Source organism: Crassostrea angulata, chromosome 5 (assembly GCF_025612915.1).
Source record: "Crassostrea angulata isolate pt1a10 chromosome 5, ASM2561291v2, whole genome shotgun sequence".
In the NCBI taxonomy this organism is placed as follows: Eukaryota; Metazoa; Mollusca; class Bivalvia; order Ostreida; family Ostreidae; genus Magallana; species Magallana angulata.
This window is the reverse complement of record NC_069115.1, coordinates 33,280,422-33,307,151: the sequence shown is the minus strand read 5'-3', so window position 1 is coordinate 33,307,151 and position 26,730 is coordinate 33,280,422. Positions and strand designations below refer to the sequence as shown.

At 33.0% G+C, this 26,730-nt stretch overlaps 1 protein-coding gene and 1 long non-coding RNA gene across 2 annotated transcripts; both read left to right on the top strand.

Moving 5' to 3' along the window:
- Nucleotides 1–10,614: 10,614 nt before the first annotated feature.
- On the top strand, nucleotides 10,615–15,355 carry LOC128183856 (uncharacterized). Its single transcript, XR_008243661.1, has 2 exons — nucleotides 10,615–11,406; nucleotides 13,137–15,355. It is a non-coding gene; the product is annotated as an uncharacterized LOC128183856 (long non-coding RNA).
- Nucleotides 15,356–15,481: 126 nt separating this feature from the next.
- LOC128185345 (uncharacterized) lies at nucleotides 15,482–21,487 on the top strand (the record flags this gene model as incomplete). The annotated part of the gene is made up of 5 exons (XM_052854963.1): nucleotides 15,482–15,503; nucleotides 15,797–16,114; nucleotides 17,013–17,435; nucleotides 18,704–18,797; nucleotides 18,995–21,487. Coding segments are annotated over 5 exons (1,014 nt in total), but the record flags the coding sequence as incomplete, so codon positions are not given.
- Between the last annotated feature and the right edge of the window lie 5,243 nt (nucleotides 21,488–26,730).

Below are 26,730 nucleotides of genomic sequence, written 5' to 3'. Positions count from 1 at the left end.
TGTGCGTTAGAGGTTCACTTTGCGCTTACATGTACATTTGCGCTTAGTTCACAGTCTGCCTTCGGTCACCGTTTACCAACCGCTCATCAAATTCCGTTCATCGTTTAAGAATTGTGTGCTCATCGTAAGTTTAAAGTTTGCTCACTGCTGCTCACAGCTCAAATGGGCAAGTAAAATGTTTTAGGGACTGCACATGTCTACGACACGGCCATCGATGATTGGTTTTATACATCTTTAGTTTTATATTTGATTGATACAATTGTTTAGTAATATCATCGATATTTAAAATGAAATATTATAATGGTAGGAAAATGTTTTGTTACGTTAATTCGTTCAATTAAAGTAGCGAGTTTAGTATCTCTCCCCAGTATCTTTAAATTCTATCTGAATCAACTAATCAGGATTTGCTTTATCTTTTTCAAGGCAACAAACTTCATTTGATAAAAGTAGCGAAATGTTCTTAATATTTTGTTTTAAAGATATTCAATATTGGATGATACATCTATCAAATGAAAAAAACACCATACATGACAAAAACAAACATATGTCAATAATCTTTTTGAGGAATAACTCATTCCCATATGTAATGAGGCAGCGATATTAATCTGTTCACATGTTTACATGTGTTTGCATATAAAACGAATATTTTCGGGCATCTTATGAGTTTGTGTGGAGCTTAAAGCAGTGGATTATTTAGCTATATAATATATGTCATGCAATTTCAATGATTTCATTGATGATGAATAGGTTTGATGTTGAAGTGTTCAGTTGTGAGCGTGTACCTGAGGACTGTGTGTGAGGTGATCAGTTGAACGTGTGTAAAAGAGGTGCTCATTTGGAAGTGTAAATTTATTTTGTCATTTTCCCAAAGTTAATTGGGAATTTTGCATTATATTCACATGCAATGAGTATGGTTAAGTCGGTACACGATTCCTAGTCTAATTTGAAAATCTGAATGGATTATCCTTATAATCATAATAGTCAGAAGCATTTTAATTACACTGCAAATGAATAGTGTTCAGTTGAACGTGTGTAAAAGTGATGCCCATTTGAAAGTGTAACTTTGTTCACAATTCACTCAAGTCAAAGTCAACATAGGAATATTTTGTATTTGCATTACATCAATATATCATTACTGTAATGAAAAAACCCTGAGACTATAAAAAAAAACCTGAGGAAACCCTGAGTGGCACTGAGAAAACCCTGAGAGACCCTGAGGTCGGCACTGAGAATACTGCTGTAACCCTGAGAGACCCTGAGGTAGGCACTGAGGGTACTGAGGAAGAGCTGAGAGACCCTGAGGTCGGCACTGAGGGTACTGAGAAAACCCTGAGAAACCCTGAGGTCGGCACTTAATACGAAAATTTAAAAAATCCTTCATTATTCAACAATTGGCGTAATCATAGTTAAAAATAAATATAAACATTAGTAACATTGCATTCGTTTGGTATAATTTTTTTTTAAATGATGCAATTGCATATGATCAGACTTTCTCATTTAAAAAGCATCTTTAATTAATTGTAAACAGAAAGGATGAGTATGTATTCTGTACTAATTCTATGTACATTGTATACTGGTTAACATGCCAAAAGCAAGGGACCTCATGTTTTAATTAAATACTAGTAAATTTATCCTTTAAAAATTTAAAAAAGCCGCTTACATTTAAAGTATTCTTCCGAAATGAAATAGTAGTCGGCCGTAAAATGTAATGTTTTTAAAATAAAAAATCGTGTCCATTTTTATTCATTTTATTAACTATTTTAGTCGCCCTAACAGAACATAATTGACTAAAGAGCATTCATAGGTTCAATTACCGGTATTTCTAATTTGAAACAAGACAGCGTAGATGTATTTTGATATATATCATATTTAACATATTCTTGTACAGTATGGGGGAAAAATAGATCGGTAAACTATTTTAATGCTTAGACAGTAAAATGGTGTGAGGTGTTAAAAATAACTCTCTCTCTCTCTCTCTCTCTCTCTCTCTCTCTCTCTCTCTCTCTCTCTCTCTCTCTCTCTCTCTCGTAGGTAGGGAAAACGAAATAGAACTTCATTTACAAACCCGAATAAAATATGGAATGAACTGATTTTGATCGCTATTACAATACATATTTCCTAAATCCCGATTTTGAGCGATCACTTTATAAATGTAGTCCTTGTTCAAAATTCATATCCTTTACTATGATTTGATTTCCATGTAGACCCGGGCGAAATCACTTTTTATATTTACATAAAATCTCAAACTCCTTTGTTTTACGGTGTAATTCCGGTGAACCGTAATTCCCCGCCGTTTGCAGCTGTTTATTTTGATACTACAAGACATATACACAGGTGGCCAATATTCACACCTCGCCGCGGTCACTCTGTCGCGTGTATTGTCTAAGCCTTGTCTGTTATTTCCGAGGTTTTGTGTACTTATACACAAAGGAGACAATACATCGTATATCATACACAGTACTTTATATCATGGACTTCGTATCAGAGACAAGACAATCAATGATCAATAAAAATTGAAATACACGATTTTAAACACTGGCAATATTACCGCATGCTACATTTAGAAGTACTTAACATATATAAAGTATTTGTACAAGAGAGAGAGAGAGAGAGAGAGAGAGAGAGAGAGAGAGAGAGAGAGAGAGAGAGAGAGAGAGAGAGAGAGAGAGAGCGTTGTAAGGTACTTCGTATTGGGGCGGCGAATTATTTAGTCGAAGACCTGGGGGGGGGGGGGGGGGGGGGGGGCTTGGGTTAACCGGATTTGACTTGAAATGAAGAATTTTTACGATGTGTCTAATTTACTAATTCTTACAACACTCCCTTTCATTGTACAACACTTGCATATAGACGCAAGATATATCGCAAGATTCGATGCATTTATATCGCTCAACGGTCGCTCCGAATCGTTCGTATTTCATAGAGTACTTTTTCATATGCGATTAGTTTGGCTAACTATATCTATTTTTTGGGTCGCTTGAATATTTTGTCGCTTCAGCTCGTGCGCCAACTGTGAAAGGGGCTTTAATTTTGAAGGTTTAATTTTTTAGGGGCTTTACAGGTATACGGAATGGCCATCAATGTTCTATTCATTTTCTTTATTTTTCCATATTAGGTTGATACATTTGTTTAATGTTATCATTGATATTTAAATTGAGATATTAATTTGCAAATGTTTTTAAAAAGTTACATAATATAGTAAATGAAAGTGAATTCTATCATGTATCAAATTCTTTGTGAAAAGAGACAAATGTTTATATACAGATGTTGCTAATGAAAAACAAATACATTTTCTAAGACTACATGTATGTAGGGAGCATGAACGAGTACACATACATATAGTCAGCTCTTAATGTTGTTAATGCAATATTTGACTTTCCAAGAAGCGCAGTTGACAATGCACTTGCTTATCACCGCTGCGACCTGAGTTCGATCCCCATGATCGACAGTGTTTGGACGTGAAAGGGTATGGCGGTCGCCCGCTTGGACATGTGGGTTTTCTCTGGGCACTCCGGCTTCCTCCCACGTCAATTATCCACTCATGCTTACATCCGTGCCAACAGATAATGATATAAATTGTTTATCAATTGTTGTAAAATAAATAAAGTTCATTTTAATGCAATACTCTGGAATATATGTGATATAGAGATTTTGGACGAGTTTTAATGGGGTGTTCAATTGAATGGGTGTGTATGGATTTGTGGAGTTGTATTGAAAGTGTGTATAAAAGATGTTCACTTGAACGTGTGTTTAAGAGGTGTTCAATTGGATGTGTAAATCTAGTGTTTATTTAGCAGGCGCCAAGTCAAGGTAAAGAAAAGTAAAAATAGAAGAAATAGCAACCGATAATAACAATCCTGAAACAAAAATGAGTTCAATGGTGTTTTTCGTTTTTAATTTGAGTGAGTACAAATGATAGTGTCCATTTGGAGGGTGGGGAATGCAGGTGTTGGATTGGCACCGCTTACACGTATGTGTGTGTGTGTGTGTGTGTGTGTGTGAGAGAGAGAGAGAGAGAGAGAGAGAGAGAGAGAAAGAGAGAGAGAGAGAGAGAGAGAGAGAGAGAGAGAGAGAGAGAGAGGACAAGTTTACAGATCTGTATCATGATGGAGATTTTCCTTGGTAACTTTAAATATTTAATTTCTGGCACACTTGCATTTAAAAAGTAAAAAAGGTTTTAAAGTAAATCATTCATAGTACTACTCTTTTACCTCAATAGTTAATATAGTCTCGGGATATTCTAGAAAATTGACAGTATTGCCATTTTGAATTTCATTCATACCGAGGGAAAAAAAAATTGCTGTCACATTCCAGTAGAATATGGGATGCATATATCTCTAGAAAAACTTTTTGGTGATGTCCAAAATCATATTCATATTCATAGTTCTATTCACAAAGTTTATGTTTCTTTCGGACTAATTACCGAGTTTATTTCCAATGTATGATATGGCACCGGAACGTTCAGTATTCTCTTATTCTCAAATTTCTTACAACCATATGTTTATCTTAGATTTATTAGTTTTATGAAAACGCTATCATGAGATCTTATGACATATTTTGTGTCAGGCTGATACATGTATATTCATTGTCGCAATACTCTGTACACACTGCACAGGCCAAAATTACACAAAATCAACAACACTCTCTATTAGGGTGAATGTTTCTCATATTGTTCCCCTGACATATCTTAATTTTAACACTGACAAATATGCATAGTACATGTAACTACATTTTGTCATATTGCAAGCGTTTATTCATAAATAAACATGTTAAAAGGATAATCTGCACATAAATGTTATTGCATCATCAAAAATAACAGCCAGTCTCGCATTAGCTTTAATACTGACAGTGTGTCACCTATCTAGATTTGATTCGTTAACATAGCTTGAGTATTCGTACTGTGTAACGATTGCTCTTTTACACATTCGTGAAATATAATTTTTTTTAGTTTTTGGTGTATATGTGAATAAACGTTGATGCATTAAGTTTTAAAAACATTTGAAAACAGATTTGTGTGAAGTCAATGTTATTTGATGTGCCTATCAGACTTTGAAGTCTTCAATTGTCATTTATGAGAAGAGCCAGGATGATATTATACCATTATCTGCATTGCAAATAAATTGCGGCGGAGATGCAATATATTATTAGTCTCCTACCGGTTTCACCGGAGGGGACTATAGCTTTCGTCTAGCGTCCGTCAGTCCGTCCGTCCGTCCGTCCGTCCGTCCGTCCGTCTGTCAGTCCGTCCGTCCGTCTGTCTGTCTGTCCGTCCGTCCGTTTGTCTATCCCACTTCAGTTTTCCACACTTTCTTCTTTATGTGTTTGAGGAATAATATAAAATTTGCTGAACACCTTCAAATATCAAACTACAGTTTACACTTTTGTAGCATCTGGTTGACATATTTTCGAGAAAATTAATTTTTTATATTCCAATTTTTTAATGTTCGGGTTCGTTATCAGGTTAGGTGTGTATTGAATAAACGAGGAAAGTATGAAGTCAGTAATAATATCGTGCATGCATTACTTGTACAATTCCTTTTATTGTTTCTAACAAACAAATGACTTCTGTTGAATAGTGTCAAGCATTTTGTTATAAATTTAATCGACAGGGTTTTTTGTATTATTACAATCGGGTTCGTTATCGGGTTGTTCTGTTGATTCGGGGTACAGAACGGTAAGATATGATATTCTGCATAACAGTGCATTGTTTTCACAAATTTCTACCAGCAAATTCATAAAGGACTTGGCGAAATTACAAGAGATAAGATAAAGAGTACTGTATTATTTTACCCATTTTTTATTTAATTTCCACATCAACTATATAGTTTGAATGTCCCCTGTTCTTTTATCTCTGATTAAAGCATAACATTTCGTTTATAATAGTTTTGAAAAAGATGTATGCTTCGAAGTTCGAAGCTTTCATAGAAAAATTACAAACCGGTAGAGGACGCGTGTATTGCCTCTGCAATGCTCTCAGAATGCTGGTTTATTATATATCATTTGGGGGGGGGGGGGCATCTGTAGTGGAACAGCTGATGGACAAAATGGAGAGAGACAGACAGGCCGAAGCCAGACGGACCGACATTTAATTGCAGCTGCTATGAAATCATATCTCAGTTGACGCTTAGCAAATAAACATGTACATGTATCGTAAATTGCACCTGTAACGCTGACTATTAAAATTGGTAGAAGTACTCGTACAAAATTATGTTGCTTGTGCAAAGTTTACAAACGAGGATTGGCCTCTAATGACATTACTAGTATATTAATTGGAGCAATAAGATTCATACCAAAACTCTTCTATAGTTATTTAAAACTGAGTATGATATTTCAATCAGTGTACTACATAAGGAATAAAGAATCATTCTTTGAGTATTATGAGGTGATAATTTTGGTCGGGGCGTGATCAAATCCAATAAAGCCCGAAGTGCTTTATGATAGATTTGATCACGCCCCGACCGAAATTATCACCTCATAATATTCAAAGAATGATTCCTTATTACTTATATAATTTTAAGCCATCGTACAATTAAATCTTTAACTATAAATAAGCAAACCCCGCCGGCGCCTCAATTTGGCGTCATTTGTATTATGGGTTATATAGTGCAAAATCGATACGTAGTGTTATCACAAAGACACTGGATGATGTAAATATATGTATATAATATTGTATTCCATCGTTGTAAAACTGATTTCTGCATGAGCTCTCTTCGTCGCAGTAATATCCAATCATATTGTGACTTACTGATATTCATGTGTTTCCTCTAATTCGTTGTTGATACACATCACGCTGATACAGTTTTGCGCTACAATAACGCACGACTTCAAAAGTAGAACTTATTCTGAGTTCATCGTAGATTGAGTCGTATCTACTACTTTACCTCAATGCAGAAAATCGCCAAAAGCTGCGAGTTTCTGAGCAATCGTTGCTACAGTATGGCTTTTACATGTAATCATTCGTAGACAATCGCACTAAACTTGCATTGCACTCGTTCACATACATGTATTCGCAATACATCTTCTACATTCGCATCCGCACAATCTGATTAAAATCCGTTTTAATCAAATTGACATCGCAAGACTTCGTAGTACTAGAGTTTACATATATTACACCGAGTATCCTACAAGTTGCTAAGAGTGTTCATTGGGTATCTGTAATACATAGAGATGAAGCGAGATTTGATTCGATTACGATGGTGTGACCGAGTAATTAATAAATACAAGGTTTTTTGTTGGTGGAAAAAAGGAATCGGATGGCATGTGATTTGCTGCGTTTTTTTTCTATTGAATTTAATGTACAACTGGTAGTCATTTCAAATCTTCTAATATCATACACACACATAGCATTTTTACTTCCCTGTGTTCTGAAATGTATTCTTTATTAATTATCTTTTTCAGTAATTGAATTAAATATTACAGTTACATTTATTTCATGATGGTGATAATTATATTATTCAACAATAAAGATTATAACAATAAGACCCCCCCCCCCCCCTCCAAGAAAAAATTGTATTTCCCAAAGGGCATCGATGGAAAGAAATGAGATTTCTCAAGGAGAATTGATTTTTTTAAAACTTTGGAATGGAATGTCCAGAGGTCTTCAAAGCGGTGAAACATGTTACTAGTATTTATTCCGCGGGATATACGACCTTCTGCTGGTCACCCGTCAGATGACTTTCTAGGTTACCCAGATGACGCATTATATAGAAATATCACACGGGGGTATAATGATAATGCTTGTTTTATGACTGTCAAAACAAAACAACAATAAAACACATTATTCTGATATGCCTGCTCGTTATGAGAACAAAAGAGTACCACGCGGCAGTTAAATTATTAGAGCACTATAAGTCAAAATCCCCTGAGTAACATTTTTTTGGGGGGAAAATGATTATGATAACGGTTCGAGGAGGGCGAGTTGTTATTCATGGATAACACAGGACACCTTAATCCACAAATCAAATCTGCAAATTATTTGCATCCCTTAAAACGTCTTTAAATTTATATTTATGTCTTTTTTTCGATTATTTTATAAATATTATACCGATCACATTTTTAATCTGGTGTCGTTAAATTTCCTATTTCTTGGTCAGTAATTATAAATACAAATTTGCAATTACCACTAAATCAACTGTCATACTACATGTTTTAATATAATCGTTGGCCTGTTTGAATAATGTGTACTTTTCGTACAAAAATTCAATTAGTTTATGCTTTACTCAGGGCTTGAAAATAAAATTCATTCTGTTTCATATGCGTTACGTACGGGAGAGAGAGAGAGAGCGAGCGAGCGAGCGAGAGAGATCGATCGATCGAGAGAGAGAGAGAGAGACAGACAGACAGACAGACAGGCAGGCAGACAGTTAGAGAGAGAGAGAGTGAGAGAGAGAGAGAGACATTTAAAACACTTGCAATATTACCGCATACTCCTAGTTGTAAACGCGCATCATGAACTATTTGTACATGTGAGAGAGAGAGAGAGAGAGAGAGAGAGAGAGCCTTTTTTTCGAAATAAGAGATATATACTTATTTTCAAAACTGGCCATATTACTGCATGCTCGTAGTTCTAAACGCGCATAAAGTATTTGTACATTGGAGAGTAAGAATCTCTAACATGCTCGGAAAAGGGGGTAGGGGACTCCATATTAGAAACCCCCTTTTAAATATGTAAATTTTGGAAAAATGTTTTCAGCGAGAATATAGTGCTTGTGTGTAGGGGGGGGGGGGGGGGGGTCAGTTTGTAAAATTCAGTTTGGTTTCCTGTATTGTGATATACACAAGGCTTGTTCTTTAGTTACTTGTCAAACCAAAGGAGGGTATCTTAAAACCATTGATCTATAATTTTGTTTTTTTTTAATTGGTATACCTCTGTCAATTAAAAGAACTCCCCAATTGACATTCAACATCTTAATTTCAAAACAGAGATACTGATATAAGAAAATATCCAATACAAAGTCACCTAATCGCTAATCTACTTTTTGAAGCTAGATAATCGTAATCTAACAAAACATTGTAGCGAATTTACTTCGTTAAATTTGTGTTTTTATTGCATGTAACTTAATGCATGAAAATTTTTTTATCAACATGTCACGGTGTGAAATTCAATCTTTTGGACTATTTTTAATTATTTTGTAAATTAATTTTTCGGACTTTGTATTAATTGCTACTAAAACTTTTCATCTATTTCGACAACTGTTTTAAAGACGTTATAAATTCAGCGCAGCATTAATCCCACCTGAGGCACACTCAGTGATGGACAGCTCATCTTTTAATTGACTTCTGTTTATGTTTATCGAAACTTCTTTCATCTTATTATCCTTTAATGTACATGCTGCTAAAATGTCACGAATTACTCAAAAGCTGTTCTTTAATTGATTTTCTTACTTCTGTACATATTATGTTAATCCTTCAAAGTGTTATAACATTGTTCATTTGATTATAATAATTCTGAATTGTAAATTAAAGACAGTTGGAATCAGACCTTCAGTGCTGATGCATACCAAACTCACATAAAAGTATATTTCATGTAAAGTCTATATAAAAGTCTGAAAACTAAAGCGTGTTGGCTTGTTGGAGGTTTCATGAGGCTGGTTCCAACAACAAGAGAATAAGCTCAAGGTTGGCCCAGAATTTGTCATGTACGGGAAAGAACACCCCGTGATAAACATCTTATTTCAAAATTGTAAAATACTTCAAACATTGCTTCGGGTACCTGTCTCACTACATGTAACAACAAGTTGTGTTAAAATTTTTGATATTGTTTGTTACTTTCTACAATAAATTTTTACTTATTGATTTATTTAACGAACGTTTTCAGTTGAAGCAATTCGCGACAATTTCAGAACTGTAATATATTTTCAATATTGCCTCGGGTACCTGCTCATGGCATGCATCAAACTCATGTGTGTATATCTTGTATATAATCTGTGATAGTTCCAGTGTTTTTCTGATCGTTAGCAAATATAGTTGTCGTTTGTCTACCTACTCATATATAGCAAGATATCAGTGCGTAGAACGTAAATCGCCACGACTTCTCCTGTTATAAATATAGATCTTTCTTTCAAGATTTGAAAAACAAAACAGTGTCTAAGATTTATCGCAAGTTGGCCTGGCGAAAATTTCGACTTTAAACTTTTGTAATTTGTAAGAAATTGTAGTGTAAATCGGGACAATGTGACAGGGCCTAAGAATGGTTTTCGTAAAGGCAACAATTTATTCAAAGCATCGTAGGAGTCTTTGCAAAAATACACGTTTATAATTCTTTATATGCGTGATTTGTACCAATTTTAAAAATAATAATCAGCGACCAATGAAGAAAGACACAGATTTAGAATGTTATAATGTACATACATCTTAAAGAAGTTATACATTGTAGATGCCTTTAAGATTTCGAGTTAATGTGATTATACCTGACATGCGGTAAACGGCGCATCTTAATTATGTCATGATTTTTTAATTTCTTTCAAGTCACAAAGTTCTAATAGGTCAAAACCCATGGTCAGTCATGGTGTGTAACAGTAAATTTCAGTTTCATTCAGAACTTTGTACCCTGTTCATGCTTCTTTTTATAGGTATGTCTCTTTTGAATATAATTTAAGATGAAACACCTTTGACGAATACAAATGCATCCAATCCAAATATATAATATCCACATGTACACAATGGCATGCAGTTAAACACCCAACAGTATACAGTTCATTGGGGTTTTCACAACTTGGTTGCAAAACATGTAACATCGCAGCCATGTTTGGTATTAGATACCAGATTTAGTTGCAAAATATGTTTATGATATGGTTAATATGATAGGTTGTTTGTACATGTATCATAGAAAGATTATGTAGCTCGGAAAACAAACTGTATCACAAAATATTTCTATCTTTAGAATTGATATTGATAGCGATTGTCACAACCACTTTCAGTAATTCACTAATTTACATACTAGTATAGCAAAAAACATGTAGGACCCCCCTCCCGAAAAAATGATATTCTCAACGAATACTATTATTTTTTTACAGGGAGTATATAGGAGGCCGGTTACATTAATCAAATCACAAATTAGCTATTACTGTACATGATATATCGTCTTTAAATTTTGAATAAAGTTAATATATATTGCTGATGACGATTGTAGGGTCATTTCATATCCTGATGTTTTGTACATTGCATAGCGATACATCAGAAGTGCGAAGACAAGGACCGTGAATGAATCCCAAAATAAGTGAACGTCGTTGCAAGTTTTAGGAAAAGTTAATCTGTATTTTATCAATGCCATGCAGCATATAAATCAGACCCACCGCTGTGGGAATTATCTCTCATGAGAATAGTGATAAAATGCGATCTGCAAGCTTACAGAAAAGTCGGGCAAACTGTTTTGGAGGAAGTAAACAGTGAAGTGGAACAGCGATAAAGGTATCTGTTTAAAACTTTATGTTGTTCTTTCAGAATATCTCGCATACATGTAATAGAAAACATTTAAAACTTGAAATAAGGGAATCAACCCATTCATACATGTATATTTATATTTTATATTAAACTGCCATTATGCAATGTACATGAACTCGAGGGCTTGAATTTGTTTCAACAAAAACATGGCCCATTATTCCAAGTTTGAGAATTCAAATCCGTGTTTTCATTAATAAGTAATTATAAAGTAAATATTTAAAATATACTTATAATTTTTTAGATATACCAGTCCTTGTTAATCTAAGCAGTGACATTCAAAAACTACTTTTAAATTTATATTTGCACCGTGGTTATCCCACCAAAAGCACCCCTTCACCTCGGATAAGAATTTTGAGGATAAGCGAAAATGGGTTTTCAATTAATTCTAGACACACACTTGCACACATTCAATGTGAAAGTTGTAGATGTATTGATATGCACCGTGGGGAGGGGGATGGGGGTGCGTAGTATTCCTTTTACTTTCAGTTTCATTTTTTATATGTTATTGTTTTTAAAAATGTCTGCTGGGAGCCCATCCCCCTCCCCAACAGTGCCTTATTGAAACAAAAACACCGATGTTGCCTGATATTTGTGTACAATAAGCGAAACTGAATATTAACTAGAATACTTCTCACCCTTGTTCCCGCTTTAAGGTTATTACCATACATGTACATGCATGTGCGCACTTCTTAAAACAGCGGATGTTAAATTCGAAGGAATTTAAATTGAAACTCGAACTAAAACAAAACCGTTGGCAGTTTGTTAAAAGGTTGCAGGTAAATTATTTTAAAGCGCTCGTTAGAAAATATAATAAATCTTACATCATAACAAATCAGTATTTCTAAGCGTTGTTTACGCTTTCGGAATAACGCTTTATAAGATATAAACGGCTGCATAAATGTAACCGCTCCCCCACTTATTTTGTAAATGACGAACGGTATCTATTTATATATGTCTACCCTCTGTACCATTGATTTTATAGTATAGAGGGTAAATATACATAAATAGATATCACTCTTCATTTACAAAATTAGCTGGGGAGCGCCTATGCAGTCGTTTAGTTTTCAAAGCTGTAAAAATACTTCGATGTGGCAGCTATTTTCTTTAGCTTTCAAAAAACAAAGAATGAAGGATATTATTCTAGAAAAAAAACCTGTTAATATATTTATTATTTGAGATATGAGGGAAAAACTGGAGATAGTGTGTATTAATAACCCTTATATAATAAATGAAAAAAGACAAGTCCACCATGATATGAATAATTTTGAATAATTTTAAAATAAGATAATAAACAACTGGTCGCGGAAATTCAAATGGTGCTCCAAGGATCCATCATACACAACGCACATTAAGTTGTTGCAGTTTCAAATAAATAATTATGCTTAAAATTTCGAATAGTTATAATCAAATGATTCTTCGTATGTTTGTCAACTCGTATAGAGCCCCATCCAAACCCCCCCCCCCCCCTCCCATCCCCATATCGATTTGCCACAAATCTTTCAAAATAAGTGTTTTCAACAGAAAAAAAGTTAATAAGCAATTAAAAAATCAAGTCATTTGAAATTATTAATTCTTATATTCTGATTGTGTTCTAAAAGTAACTAAATCTAAAACAAAATATACAATATTTCTTTTCCTCAGATACAAGTACAAACTATCCACTATTATAGTCAATTTTTATCTTAATTATTCATCAGGTACATGTAGCTGAATAAAGTATGGATTGGTTTGAAATGGGGAACACATGTTTCTTCGGATAAAATGAGACCCAACCTTTGTGTATCAGGACCAGTTATAAAGACTATATGTTGGACACCTACATGTATACCAGACGTGGAATATTCATGAGATACTGACTGGATGTGTTGGAAGGATTTATTGGCAACAACTTTCGTGAAAACATATCAGCGCGTCAGGGTGGATATTTTTCGAGGAATTTTCAATAGGAAGACAATATAAGTTTATATAGGCATCTAGCGTTAGAAACCTTACTCTATACGCTATATATTTTCCCGAGTGTCGCAAAAAAGTACGATTGTGAAAGCTTAGCGTGTAGGTCTTTAAATCCTCCCAGGAACCAATGTACCCGAAATGCCAGAAATTACATAAAGGCTTCCTAGTTAAATTTTGATTAATAATGCGATCATCCCTCCGAATTATAGTTAAACAGAATATGTAGCTTTTTAGCGATTAAAGAAAATAAATAAATGCTACATTTATTCAAATTATAGTTAAAACATTCCAAAACAATGTTTGATAAGACGACCAGTGTAGATAAGTTGACTGTCCGCATTGTGTGGGACCGCATGAAAGAATTGCAGCACAGTCATTTTTTGTTTATTTTTAATGTTTCGACTTTGTGAAGATGTCGTCTTGTGTTGGGGGAAATTTACCCCCAAAGAATTGCAACACACACACACACACACACACACACACACACACACACACACACACACACACATTTTTTAGTTTATTATAAAGTCTTAAAAGTAAAAATGTCGTCTTGTATTGGGGGAAATTTACCCCCAAAGATATTGCAACACAATCATTCTTTGTTTTTTTTATCGCTTCGACTTTCTAAAGATGTCGTCTTGTGTTGGAGGAAATTAACTCCAAAGAATTGTAACACAGAAACTTTTTTAAGGCTTTGACTTTGTAAAGATGCGGTCTTGTGTTGGAGGAAATTTACTCCAAAAAATTGTAACACAGAAAATTTGTTTAAGGCTTTGACTTTGTAAAGATGCGTCTTGTGTTAGAGGAAATTTATTCCAAAGATTTGTAACACGGACATTTTTTTTAAGGCTCTGACATTGCAAAGATGCGGTCTTGTGTTGGAGGAAATTTACTCCAAAGAATTGAAACACTGTAATTTTTAGGGTTTTAATTTACGGCTTTGACTTTGTAAAGATACGGTCTTGTGTTGGAGGAAATTTACTCCAAAGAATTGAAACGCATACATTTTTTTGTAAGGCTTTGTCTCTGTAAAGAAGCGTCTTGTGTTGGAGGAAATTTACTCCAAAGAATTGTAACGCATACATTTTTTTTGTAAGGCTTTGTCTTTGTAAAGATGCGTCTTGTGTTGGAGGAAATTTAATCCAAGGAATTGTAACACAGTCATTTTTTTGTTTATCATTAAGTCTTCAAATTTGTAAAGTTGATGTCTTGTGTTGGAGGAAATTAACCCCAATGAATTTCAACACAGTTATTTTCTGTTTATTTTTAAAGCTTTGAGATCATATAGATGTCGTTTTGTGTTGTGGGAAATTTACCTCAAAGAATTGCAACACAATCATTTTGTGTATATTCATATCGCTACGATCCGAATTTATATAGATGTCCTCTTGTGTTGGAGGAAATTTACCCCAAAGATATTGCAACACAGTCAATTTCTGTATTTCTTTATCCCGTCGACTTTGTATTGATGTGGTTTTGTGCTGGGGAAGATTTACCCCAAAGAATTGCAACAGATATGCATACCTGTATAGATTTTGAGGTTGAAAATTTGTAAAGACGATGTTTCATCTTGGGGGTAAATTTACCCGAACAGTGTAACATATAATCCATTGTCTCAGATTAATCGCTTGCATAAAATGCATTGTATTTGGGGGTAAATTTACTCTGAAAAAAAACGATTCGATTTTTTTCTTGAAAATAACAATTTTTTGTAAATAGAATTTAAGTATATTCTGCATAATTTTTTGGATATGTCACAGCTTCACTTTCACAAGTAACTGTTTTTGCATTTGTCTTTTACTTGTTTATTCTCCTAACACCCCTAGGCCTCTTAAAAATTCTTAATTCCATATATACAGAGAAGCTTGGTTAGTTTTTGGGGGTAAATTTCTATTCTGAAGAGTTTCTTGATTTCTTGTTACGTGTTATGCTGTGTTATGCGGAAAATAAAGCTTAAACTGTCTTGATTTGCTTATATTTGTGCTTTTATGAGGTAAAACGTTCAAAACAGACAAAAAGATTTTCTGTTTTTATTTTGGAACGCGTTATATATAAAATAATATCTATTTTTTTTTCTTTTATTTCTTTGACAGGACAGTGCCCTGATACTGGTAAATATATTACCTTACATTATTTGACTGGAATAAGATTAGGTTTCTAAGTTCACACATACAGTAACTGTGTAAATTCATTTTCGAAACACTTTTTATGGATCATTAATTTATTTTAACAATCGGATTGAAAGTAAAGAATATTTTTATCATATAACGGCGTTGTCCGCTATCGTTTTTGTTTTTATAAAATAAAACCTCCTAAATATTTGACCGGGAATCATATTCCCCCAGCGGAGTTTCTCACTCCCAAACTCGTAACTAATGAATGGTTCTATTATTATAAAATCTAGCTGGTAGCACGCAAGTAACAAGCTGTGATGGGATAGAAAAGATTGGTTCATTTATTGAAATAGACTTCAATAAAATCAACCGCCCTTGTATCTGTATTGTGACACTGCTGTTTGAGGGAGTTCTGATCGGGACAACAAGGAAAGCACCAACATGGTGCCCTAACCCAGTATCAGTGAATACGACCACTGTTTTGGACTGCAATGGTGCATCTGACACAGCCGACGTCAAAATTAACGACACACTTGTAGTAAAAGCAGAATACCAACCAGGACAAACTTCAGTGGAGTTTTATCAATGCCTGGTACTTAGAGAAAATGGTAAATATAAATATTTATGTTGTATACTGAAGTGCACATGTAAAGTTACATTTACCATTTTCCTATGTTAACTTTAACCTTTAATTAAGATTTTTATCTCGTGAAATACATATGATCAACAATGTTTCTCATTTTTTTTTTAGTGTAAGTTAAAATGTATTCAAATATTTTATTTTATTTTTAAAAAAGAATTCTAGAAAGTACATTAAGCACACATTACTATAATAGACATTACATAAGCATAGCTGTAATGTAACATAAAATTTGACAGAATATGGACAGCACTTTCAGGTACTGCAAAGATTGCCTTATTGCATAAATCATTTTCAACTATTAAAAAAAAAAATAAAGGTTTGTCTAAATGACAATCAAAAGTGTCTGGAGAAAAGACATAAAAACAAAACTTTCTTATTTATTTTTTCGCTACCTTTCAGTTGACTAAATGTAACTTTTTTACCCTGCGCTTGTCTTTTGGTTACAGTTGGAGAATATTATCGAATATATAGTTTATAATAAATCAGAAAAGGACTGAAACGCTTTGATGAACATTTTATTCTCACTATGAACAGTTTTATTCAACAAAATTCTGCAAAAATATTATCTTTATATAATGATAGTCTTGCTTTATATACATGTACATGCTTAGATTACATTTGTATAAAAAAAAATCAACGAGTTTTTTATGTGCATAAACTAATCTAAGTAGTTCTCAACATTTATTATTTTGATTTATTGGTGTAAAAAAATATGCTCGATATCATTGTAGTCATATTTAATAAACAATCGCTGGTTTGTTAATAATTTCTGGTAAAAAGACAACTTGACTAAATGAAAAGTTGTTCATTTACATGTATTATTACAATGTATAATGACATATTACTTTTTGTGGGGTATTTAGGCGGAGTTGGCGGAAATTTGAGTGTTGTTTGCGGAAAGCAACAGGTAATTACATCAACTACAAAGACAAGTACTATGCTATCTGAAATAAGATCTTCACCTGAGGTTTCCTCGATAAAAACAACATCTACAACAAAGGATCAGTACACTTATTCTTTTACGACCCAGTCTACTTCAAGAGTGTCTGGAATAGACACTTCTGAAGTTTCCTCTATACAATCAACCTCTGCAAGAAACAAGAAGGAAACTTACACTATCGCGACTGTAACCACTAAATGGAATCCCGAAATAGAATCTTCGTCTGCAGTTTCGAATTCATTGATAAAATCAACATCTACGAGCTATGAAAGAGATACTGATTCTGTCACAGATTCAACTACTTTACCAGTTGTTCCGGATTCTTTGCTAGAGAATATACCATGTGGTAAAACACTTACGATATTTACCTATGATTGGTATCGACATGCGCGGATCTGGGGGAGGGCGGATTGGGTGAATCTTGAACCACTCCTGTTTAACACCTCAAGATCTGCACTTGGTCGATATTCTTAATTATCCCCTCGCGCAACTTGTTGCGAGGGGGTTATAGCATCGCTGCTGTGCGTGTTTGTGTATGTATGTGTGTGTGTGTGTCACTTGTCAGCTCTTTAGCAAAATTCCAAGAAAACCCTCTAATGAATATTCATCAAAATCCGTACACTTTTTTGGCATGGTAAAAGGACAAACCCTATTAATTTCCAAGTCAATTGATTCAAAATGTTTTAAATTATCGTTAAAAAAGCAAAATTAAAACATTAATTTTATGTACGACCTTAAGTAAATAGCTACCATATGCAGTTCAAATCATCAACTTGATGTTTTGGGATTTTACTTTAGTAAAGGTAACAAAAAAAACAAACTTTTTTTTTGTATTGGAGGGTAAGAAGATTGCCCTTAGGTAAAAGTTGAAGCGGTCAAGAAATTGAGGTCATCCGATCAACATCGACACAAGATGTCGACTTTTGGACTAATTTTCCCGTATTACTTACAATAGAACTGGTTCGAAATTCAGAAGAGACGTTAACAGATATCGCATATTTATCACGCGAAGATTGTTTCATATTAATAATAGCTGCATATCTACTACTATGGGTTGACATACCACAGGCAACTAGATTTGTCCATCAGAGCCGACTACAGATCGCTAGATCTTCAGCATTGTTTCATAATATATACGGATCGTTTATGTATGCTTATATAAAAATGAATGTCACTAAATTAACCTAAATTATTTAACTTTAAAGCATATCTGTACATGTGTTGAGTTTCTGCTAGGAATAGAAAAACTGCAACAGCGTACATGAAACACATCCCCCCCAATGTATACACCACAAAGCTTGGGGATTAGGATAAAATAGATATTATGAATTCAAAGTTGTTTTAGAAATACCTGTGTCATCTTTATTTTGATCTGATCAATTTTGATCTGAAAAATTTACATGTATTTTCCTAAATAATGCATTTTCCTCTACAACAAGTCATGTCGCGAGGGAATGCTTCGCTTTGCGGTGCCCTTGTTATCTTTAAAGCGTGTTTTTATGTATATATTCTTGTATATATTAAAAAATTGTGAAGTTAAAAGATAATTATACCTTTTCGGATTATAAAGTGAGTTCTACGCATACCTATACCTGTTGTTTTTTTTTATTTCAGGTTTACCTTTTCCATTTCTGATAGTCATTCTTGCTGTGATATCGTCTGGTTCAGTTTTCTTAAATATATGGTTTATCATTCAAATATGTTTAAGGTACTTAAAATACTTTGAATTTCAAGATTTTCTCGTAAGCACAAACAGACATATACACAAATTATCAACATTTCATATGAAAACACATGCTAAAACCACCTTTATAATACTTTTTGTTTTTACACATTTACACTAAAAAGACAGAATGTTTATCTTAAAAAAAGTCATAAGGTGCATTTTGTTTTTGTTTTCAACAGAAAAGCAAAGGAAACTCGACTGAAGAACGGAAACATAAAAATCAAATCTGAAAAGGAAACGTACATGGAACTTAATGAAAGAGTTAAAACTTGTCATGAGAACCAGTATGACTCGCTGACATATCCCAATAACTACATAGATATCAGTGCATTATGAATTGATTGATCTTTATATTATCAGCATCTTTTGATACGTGTTTGAATAATCGGCGATTTTCTGTTTATGGTCAACATCATTATCTGTCGAAATTAGGTAAAGGGAATTGCTTATATGTTTGAAATTGACTTATTTCTTCCTTTTGTTTCTAAAAGTACACCACAATGTATGTAGATAAGCCTAAAAGATGTTGTTATATGTACGTTACTGACCACAATTGTAGTAAAAGTAACCCTATTATCTTTCTTTTAAAAAAGGAGTACAATAAACTAAGGCCAGGAAGAAACTTTAACTTTAGAGGTCATAATCATATATTATCAGTCATAGAGACAATATTCCATATGCATTTAAAAAAGCATATATGAACCTTCCTAAAGCAATCCCATTCTCTGTGATATCAGAGAAATATTTAGCATGCATCGATAAAGATCAATAATTCGTTTGCATCTGTATCCAGTGTGCATTTTGCTACAGAGAATGCATAATCCATTGTCGGAGGTTTGTTATATATTTTCGTTGATATATATAGATGTCATAATATAAAAGTTATTGATCATTTCATGACTGCGTACGCATCAGCGTCAAACATTTTGAATGCAAAATGACAAATCGATAGACCCATAAAGTTACAAAGAATACACAATTCCCTAATATTGTTTTTAAAAAGTGTAGTAAAACAGGAAAATATTAATACTTTATCCAAAGATACCCTCGATCCATTTTGCTCACTTACATTTACTCGATATTTATGAATGCATGTACCTCAGGGTTCAAGCCATGTTCATTTAAAAGTATGAAATATTTCCAAAACTTTACGTCTGAAACAACCTTCTAGCTTCTTAGGTTTCAATACACCGCTAAAAATAAAAAAAAGTATACGGGGATTTTGCATTCCAATAGACCCATATGATAACGTCGTCTGAATGAAAATGATGTCAGGATTTCCCATTATAAAGCTCTCTAAATCCTCTTTAAAAATTGCTTTCGTTCCTGCGATTTTTACGAGTTAAAACAAATAATGTGTCAATGACGATATCTTGAATATTTTCCATTTCATCAATTTCAAATGAACTTCCTTCACAAGTTTGTGTATTTATGTTAAAAATCGTCCAAATGTGCTACAGAAGTATCTGTGAATAGACTTTAGTAACAACTGTTGCGAACTTATGGTCGTATATATTTTTGGGAGTTGATTTTTATCAACTCTCCAATGCAGTCACTCTGACAAACCGAAAGTGAAACAGTGTTTGGACCAAAGCACAAATTATCGCCGCTGACAAGAATTAGTTCTTGAGAATAATTGATAAATTTGAAACAATGTAACTATGCTAAAGCATTGTTTTTCAAGGAAACATATTTATCAATACCTTGAAAATAGTCAGATTTTAAATGGTACGAACAATTTGAATTTTTTTTGTAGTTGTATGTATTCTTACGCCAGAGTCCAATATAGTCTCGTTCAACTGGACGCTCGGCTGTCTCCGTAAATCTCCAAACAAGCAGAGAGTATATCTTGCTTGTCGGGAATTAACGGCGATAGCCGAGCGTTTGGTTGAACGAGACGAGAGTTCAATATTGCTTGGAACCATAAATTTTCCAGAAATATTTCTATCACTGATACATAGTTTGATTGAATTTATTATATCTTTAAATATTACTTAACATGATTCATATGGGGTTTTATTAACATTCTTGTGTCGAAAAAGTCCGAAAAGTCATGTTATAAAATGTGCGTAATTCAAATACAGATTAGAAACTACCTGTACTTGTCATGCAAAATAACATATCATTGATTTTAAAATAAATAAACATCGATAAAATCAACTCCCGTCGGTTCTTCGGTACTTTGATTTGCCTTTAGTTTATTGTAGTACATTATATGTTTTTTTTCTTCAGTTTTGGAGAAGTGTTTCTATCATAATTTCATGTTTATGGCTGTGTATCCTTTCCTTTCGTAGACCTTTTATTCTTTATTCTTGCACAACAGATTGCTTGCTAATGTGTAGTAAATTAATTTTATATTTACAATCTTTCCTGTATTTGAGATATGACATGTTTACATTTCAACGTGTGCAGATATCATGATGAAAAAAAATAATGTCTTTCATTTCCAGTTCCTAGTTTGCATCACATGTTATTATTTGTTTTAATTTTTCGGCAGATATATGATTTCTATAATGCATCTTTATAGTCACAGTTGAGTTAATGTGTGAATGTTAGACTATTACATTTATATATTTTGTGTTTTCATGTATGACAGGAATTGACATTTTGTCCTGTTATATCAATTATTTACTATCGTTCAAAGGGAATGAAACTATGCATATATAGTACAATAAATCAATATATTAACATTTATTGTTGTTGAAATCGTATTTAGAAACATGAAACAAATGAAATATCAAGAATTATCGATTCCTTATTTGAATTTACCGCCGCATTAAAATTGAACTCTATTATGTGGCTGACGTCACAAAATCCATTCCATATAGATCAGTATCAGCTTATTATGATATTCGCTCTAAACTCACACGTTCTGGAAAATATGGAACAATATCGAATTAAGGCCACTCTTTTGCCTTTGACTTTCCGCTAAAATACCAACAAATGAAAAAACAGAGCATGTTTGTTGAATTGAGAAATGCATACATGTATTTACACATGACATAATCTTAAAGCGGAAGGTTTGTCAGAGTTATCTTCGCGAACATGTAGTCAAGCGATATTGTCAACATATGCTAAGCAAATGCGAATTAAGAGAATTGTAAATGTATTTTAAAAATATCCCGATTACAATACAATGCAACAAAATTTGACAATTGTTGAATAAATAAAAAAGGAAATTAGTTTCTTAAATATCCACTTTTAGTTCTGATGGATAGAACTCATTCTCTTGAAAGCATGACCTCGGGTTGGAGAAAGGAATAGAACTTTTCAGAATGGGGTTACCCAATCGCAATTTGGAGACACGACGCGCTAAATATCAACTCATTGGATTGAAATAAACTTTTTAAAAATTGTTATTTTTTTTTTCTGTGACAGCTACAACAAAAAGAATTAATAGTAGGTACATGTACTTATTATCAATTTCAATTTAGTTTTATCATCCCTGCCCGCTTCTCCAAATATTCAGCCATGCAGTTGGCTTTTTATAAAATTTAAAAAAAATGCATTTAAGAAAAAGTTTGGAGTCATCTAGTATTCAAATAAAATAAGTTTATATTCTTCATAATATCCATTCCGTCAGACATCACGACGAATTTTTATCAAGGATATCAAGTTTCCTGCATTTGAGGTTCAGTTGTCGTGGTTGAGGTTTCCGCGCAGAAAAAGTTAGCTCCCGATTCCTTTTATCAATCATATAGAAGGATAGAGGACGTGTACTTCGAAACCTATACACGATAAAGATGATCCAGCAATCTTCACGGCTGAAGTCCTATAACTCTAATACCTTTAACTGAAATTTCGCTATGTTCTGTAAGTTGATTGTTCGTGAACGCTATGATGCATGTTTATTTTTTGTTTTCATTTTTATCTAGACATAGGACAGAATAAATGTATCTGATGAACAACGACCACTAAAACCAGGACGTATTAATTTCCCGATTTTATACGAATCTAATTTCTATTTATTTTTTTCTGTCGTTGTTTTTCACCAAATATACTACAAACGTTTTTTCCTAATTATTTTAGACATTCTATCACGGGCAAATGCATTTAATTACTTTATTTCTATTTACCCCCCCCCCCCCCCTACCGGAACAACATTATATATCAAGGATGAATGCCCAAGGGATTTCGGTGATCCTCTGTAACCCTTTTACTATCATTTAAATGGACTTAATAACAAAGTTATGGTATTTAACTCTTATCAACCGGCGACATAAGACAGATATAACGGCTGATTGCCCTGAGTTAGTTGCCGGATGGGGAATACATCTACACTAAAGCATTAATTATTAAAGATGCCGCACGTTAATTGGTAAATGAACCTTAACCTTTCTTTACATAAAATATTGCACTTTTTATTTAGCAAATCAGTACATTGTGTGTAATCGTATTTTCTATCTCCAATTGAATCGTTCCGCAATGAAGAGGGTAAATTTTATTACCAGAAAAGGAATACTTTAATGCAAAGTAGGATGACTGCACTTCTACTCCGGAAACTCCACTATTATAGTTCAGACGTTCTCTCCCTTGATAACCCACGCACTAGCATAACAAGAAAGTTCCTGCTCTTGAATTATTATCTAGCCTGGTGGTATCACTATCTTTTTCGCCAATAAAGTTGCACATAAACAATCTTTTCAAGGATGATTTTATGAAAAGGAACAAGAAAATTAAAATAGAGCCAAAGTGACTTTTATCTATTATTAACGGCAGTCTCTTGAAGGATTTTTTTCATACAATATCTCATGCAGTTTACCAATTTATCCACAAAGAACAGATAAAGAGTTGATGGAGGTTTGTATTATTTTTAAAATCCCGATTGTGTAGATTTCATCCTACCTCTTAGCGCACATAAAGATTAAAAGAGGGATTCAAATTTTTGTAAATTACGAAGTGGCTTGCCACAAGGGTGACATCATTTCGAGATTTATTTTAACTAGATTACAATGAAATTGAATACAAACTTTTTGTTTAAATTTTCACTCGCTATTTTGGTTAGCTTCGATTGTATTATTTTTTTCTTTCAACTTTTTTTTTCCGAGAGAAGTAAAAGAATTAGGTGCTAACAGAAAATGGCCTTGATTATTAGAAATCAACAGAAATTTCACCTATCATTTTTTTTTATTTTCCATAGTGTAAGGAAGACACGATACAGTAAGTAGTGTCCGCTTCTAGAGTAAAATATACCGAAATAGATTTGATACCAGTTTACCACCTACTACAAAGAATTGTCAAGCCTTTAACGCTGATATGGTTAATATACAAGTAAAAAGCAATAGGAAACTATAAATTAACAGCTAAAATCGCAGAAGCTATTAGCATGACTTTTACGTCAATATATATTTTAGTGTTTGTTAATAATAAATTTCTATAATTTAGATTTGTTTTTGTATAAATTCTTTCAACACAAGCAACAATTTAAAGTGATTTTTATAAGTGCAAATTCATATTGGGTTATACTCTGTCCCGAGTTTTTGCTTCCATCACTATTTGCTTGATATTTCGAAAATCATAAATACCTTTGTGCTCAAACTACGTTCATCCACTCTAGAGTATCTGTTTTGAAACACCCCCTCGACCGCTTCAGGTTTCAATACACATCCCAAAATAGAAAGTCTGCGGAGATTTTGCATTGCATCAGCCATTAATAAGCCCGGATGAAAATTGCGCGAGATATCCCGAGTACTTCCGAATAGAGAAAAGTTACAAACATTTCCCATTATAAATCTCCGTAAGAAATTTGTTTTCGTTCCTGTGAACTTTTATGAGTGAAAAATGATTATTGTTCAATAAAGATATCCTGGATATTTTCCCTTTCATCGATTTTAACTGTATTTCTTTCACATGTATGTGTATCTTTTTTAAAAATCGTCAAAACGTGATGGCAGCAATAACTTGGGACATACTATAGTGTACTTTTTATAATTCATATATTGCATGTTAAGTTTATTTGAGTTTTGACATAGGTTGAGAGAATTTAAACATAACTGCAGTTTTATGCATAGTAAACACAACGTATACAATGATTTGAAGAAGGCTTGATAATGTCTTTTAAAAAAGACGGCTCAGAGTTTACACGTATTTTGACTCAGTTTTCATATAATTAATATTTGACTTTATGAAAAGCAGTCCCAAATCTCAAAACAACATGAAGACTATTTTTTAAACTTGTGCGTGGATGTAATATCTTTTTTCCCTAATTAGTAAGTTAGAACTAGAGTAATATAGGATACCTTTTCCGCTTGTTTCTCGCATCTGCCTTCCTTTTATATGAAAGGCTGCCAAATGGAGGATACAGTAAAGAATCAATTAAGATGGTAAATGGTAATTGGAAAATGTAATCAAAACAGTTCTAAAAATATGATATGCATTTCAAACAAAACAGCCAATGACCTATCTCCCTCTAATCGAGCAATTACCCATCAAGAGGCAAAATGTATATTGAGGAACCAAAAATACGTGTTATTTTTTAGCGTGAACTAGTTTATCCAATAGCCAGATGTAACTCCGGAAGTTCTATTTTGGATAAGAAGTTTTCTCTTTGGATAAACCTCACAAGAGTCTATCAGGAAATGTTCTGCTCTTTATTATCGGAGGAAGTTATTTTAATAGCTTTATAGTTCACCAGTTTGCACAAAAACGTATTTTCAAAAATATGAAAAAGATAACCCATGTGTCTCTAATCTAACTTTATCAGCAGCTTCTTTATAATTGGTTTATAATCCGATGTAGTTCACCAATTTACACATAAAATCATAAAATACATGTAAAGAGCTCATCTACCTCTTTTTAATTGTTAAAAAAAATAATCAAACATTATAAAGCTCTTTAAGATTCTACGATATCTAAAGTGTGTGATTCCACAAAATTACTTTCCACAAGGGGTTTATCACTTAGAGTTTTATTTCTATAAGCTTTTAATAAAGTGAGATACCACATTTTTAAATCTTTGCTTAATATTGTGTTCAACATAAATTATTTTTCTTTCAACAATTTCTTTATTCAAAAAATAAATTTAGGGATGATATCTCCAAAGAATATGTATTCGCTTGTTAGCAATCGATTGAAAACACACACAATATAATTTAACAGCATAAATTATTTATTAAGCATACTTTAATAGATTAGATAACAGTTAAACAACTCTTATAAAGAAATGTCATAATATGCATTTAGTGTGAAAGCAATAAAAACCATATATCAACAGCTTGCTGAAGATTTCTGAAGCTATCAACATGACTTTTACATCGATAAATACATACAGAGCGTTCCACTTAATCTGATAGCGGTTAATACATGTACTTGAATTTTAAGCAAAAAATAAATTTTCAATTATTTTTTTTCTATTATTATTGTTACTTGATTCTGTATAGTTTCTAAACACAAAAGAACGAGTAATGTTAGTATGCCGACCAAGGGCTTGTATTGTTTTTGCTTAATGACAGTATTTAATATTGCCGGTCATTTCCTCTAAAGAGGTGTTAGGGAATATGATTAAAATGCACTTCTCTGGCATCAAAAAATATAATGCAATATATTTATGTGAATACCGGGAATAGCCAATATTTTATGCAAGTTATAGTGTTAGTGTACACATGACAACACTTATAATTATAACAGTTAAGTTTAATGCAGTATTGACATATATGAAGAGAATACAAGCTTAATTGCAATGTCAGGCATACAGAAAACACCGTTTGAAGAGGTTTAAATAATGTCTTCTGAAAGGCTATCATTTATTGAAGCAGCTAAGAGTTTATAAGTATTATGACTATGTTTTCGTATTTGATTCATTAAAATTAATCCTAAATATCAAAATAACTCGAGTCTATTTTTAAACTTGTATGTAAGGGTTATCATTTGTTTTTCTCTCTAGTTATTTTTTTAGAACTTGAGTAATAAGAAGAAA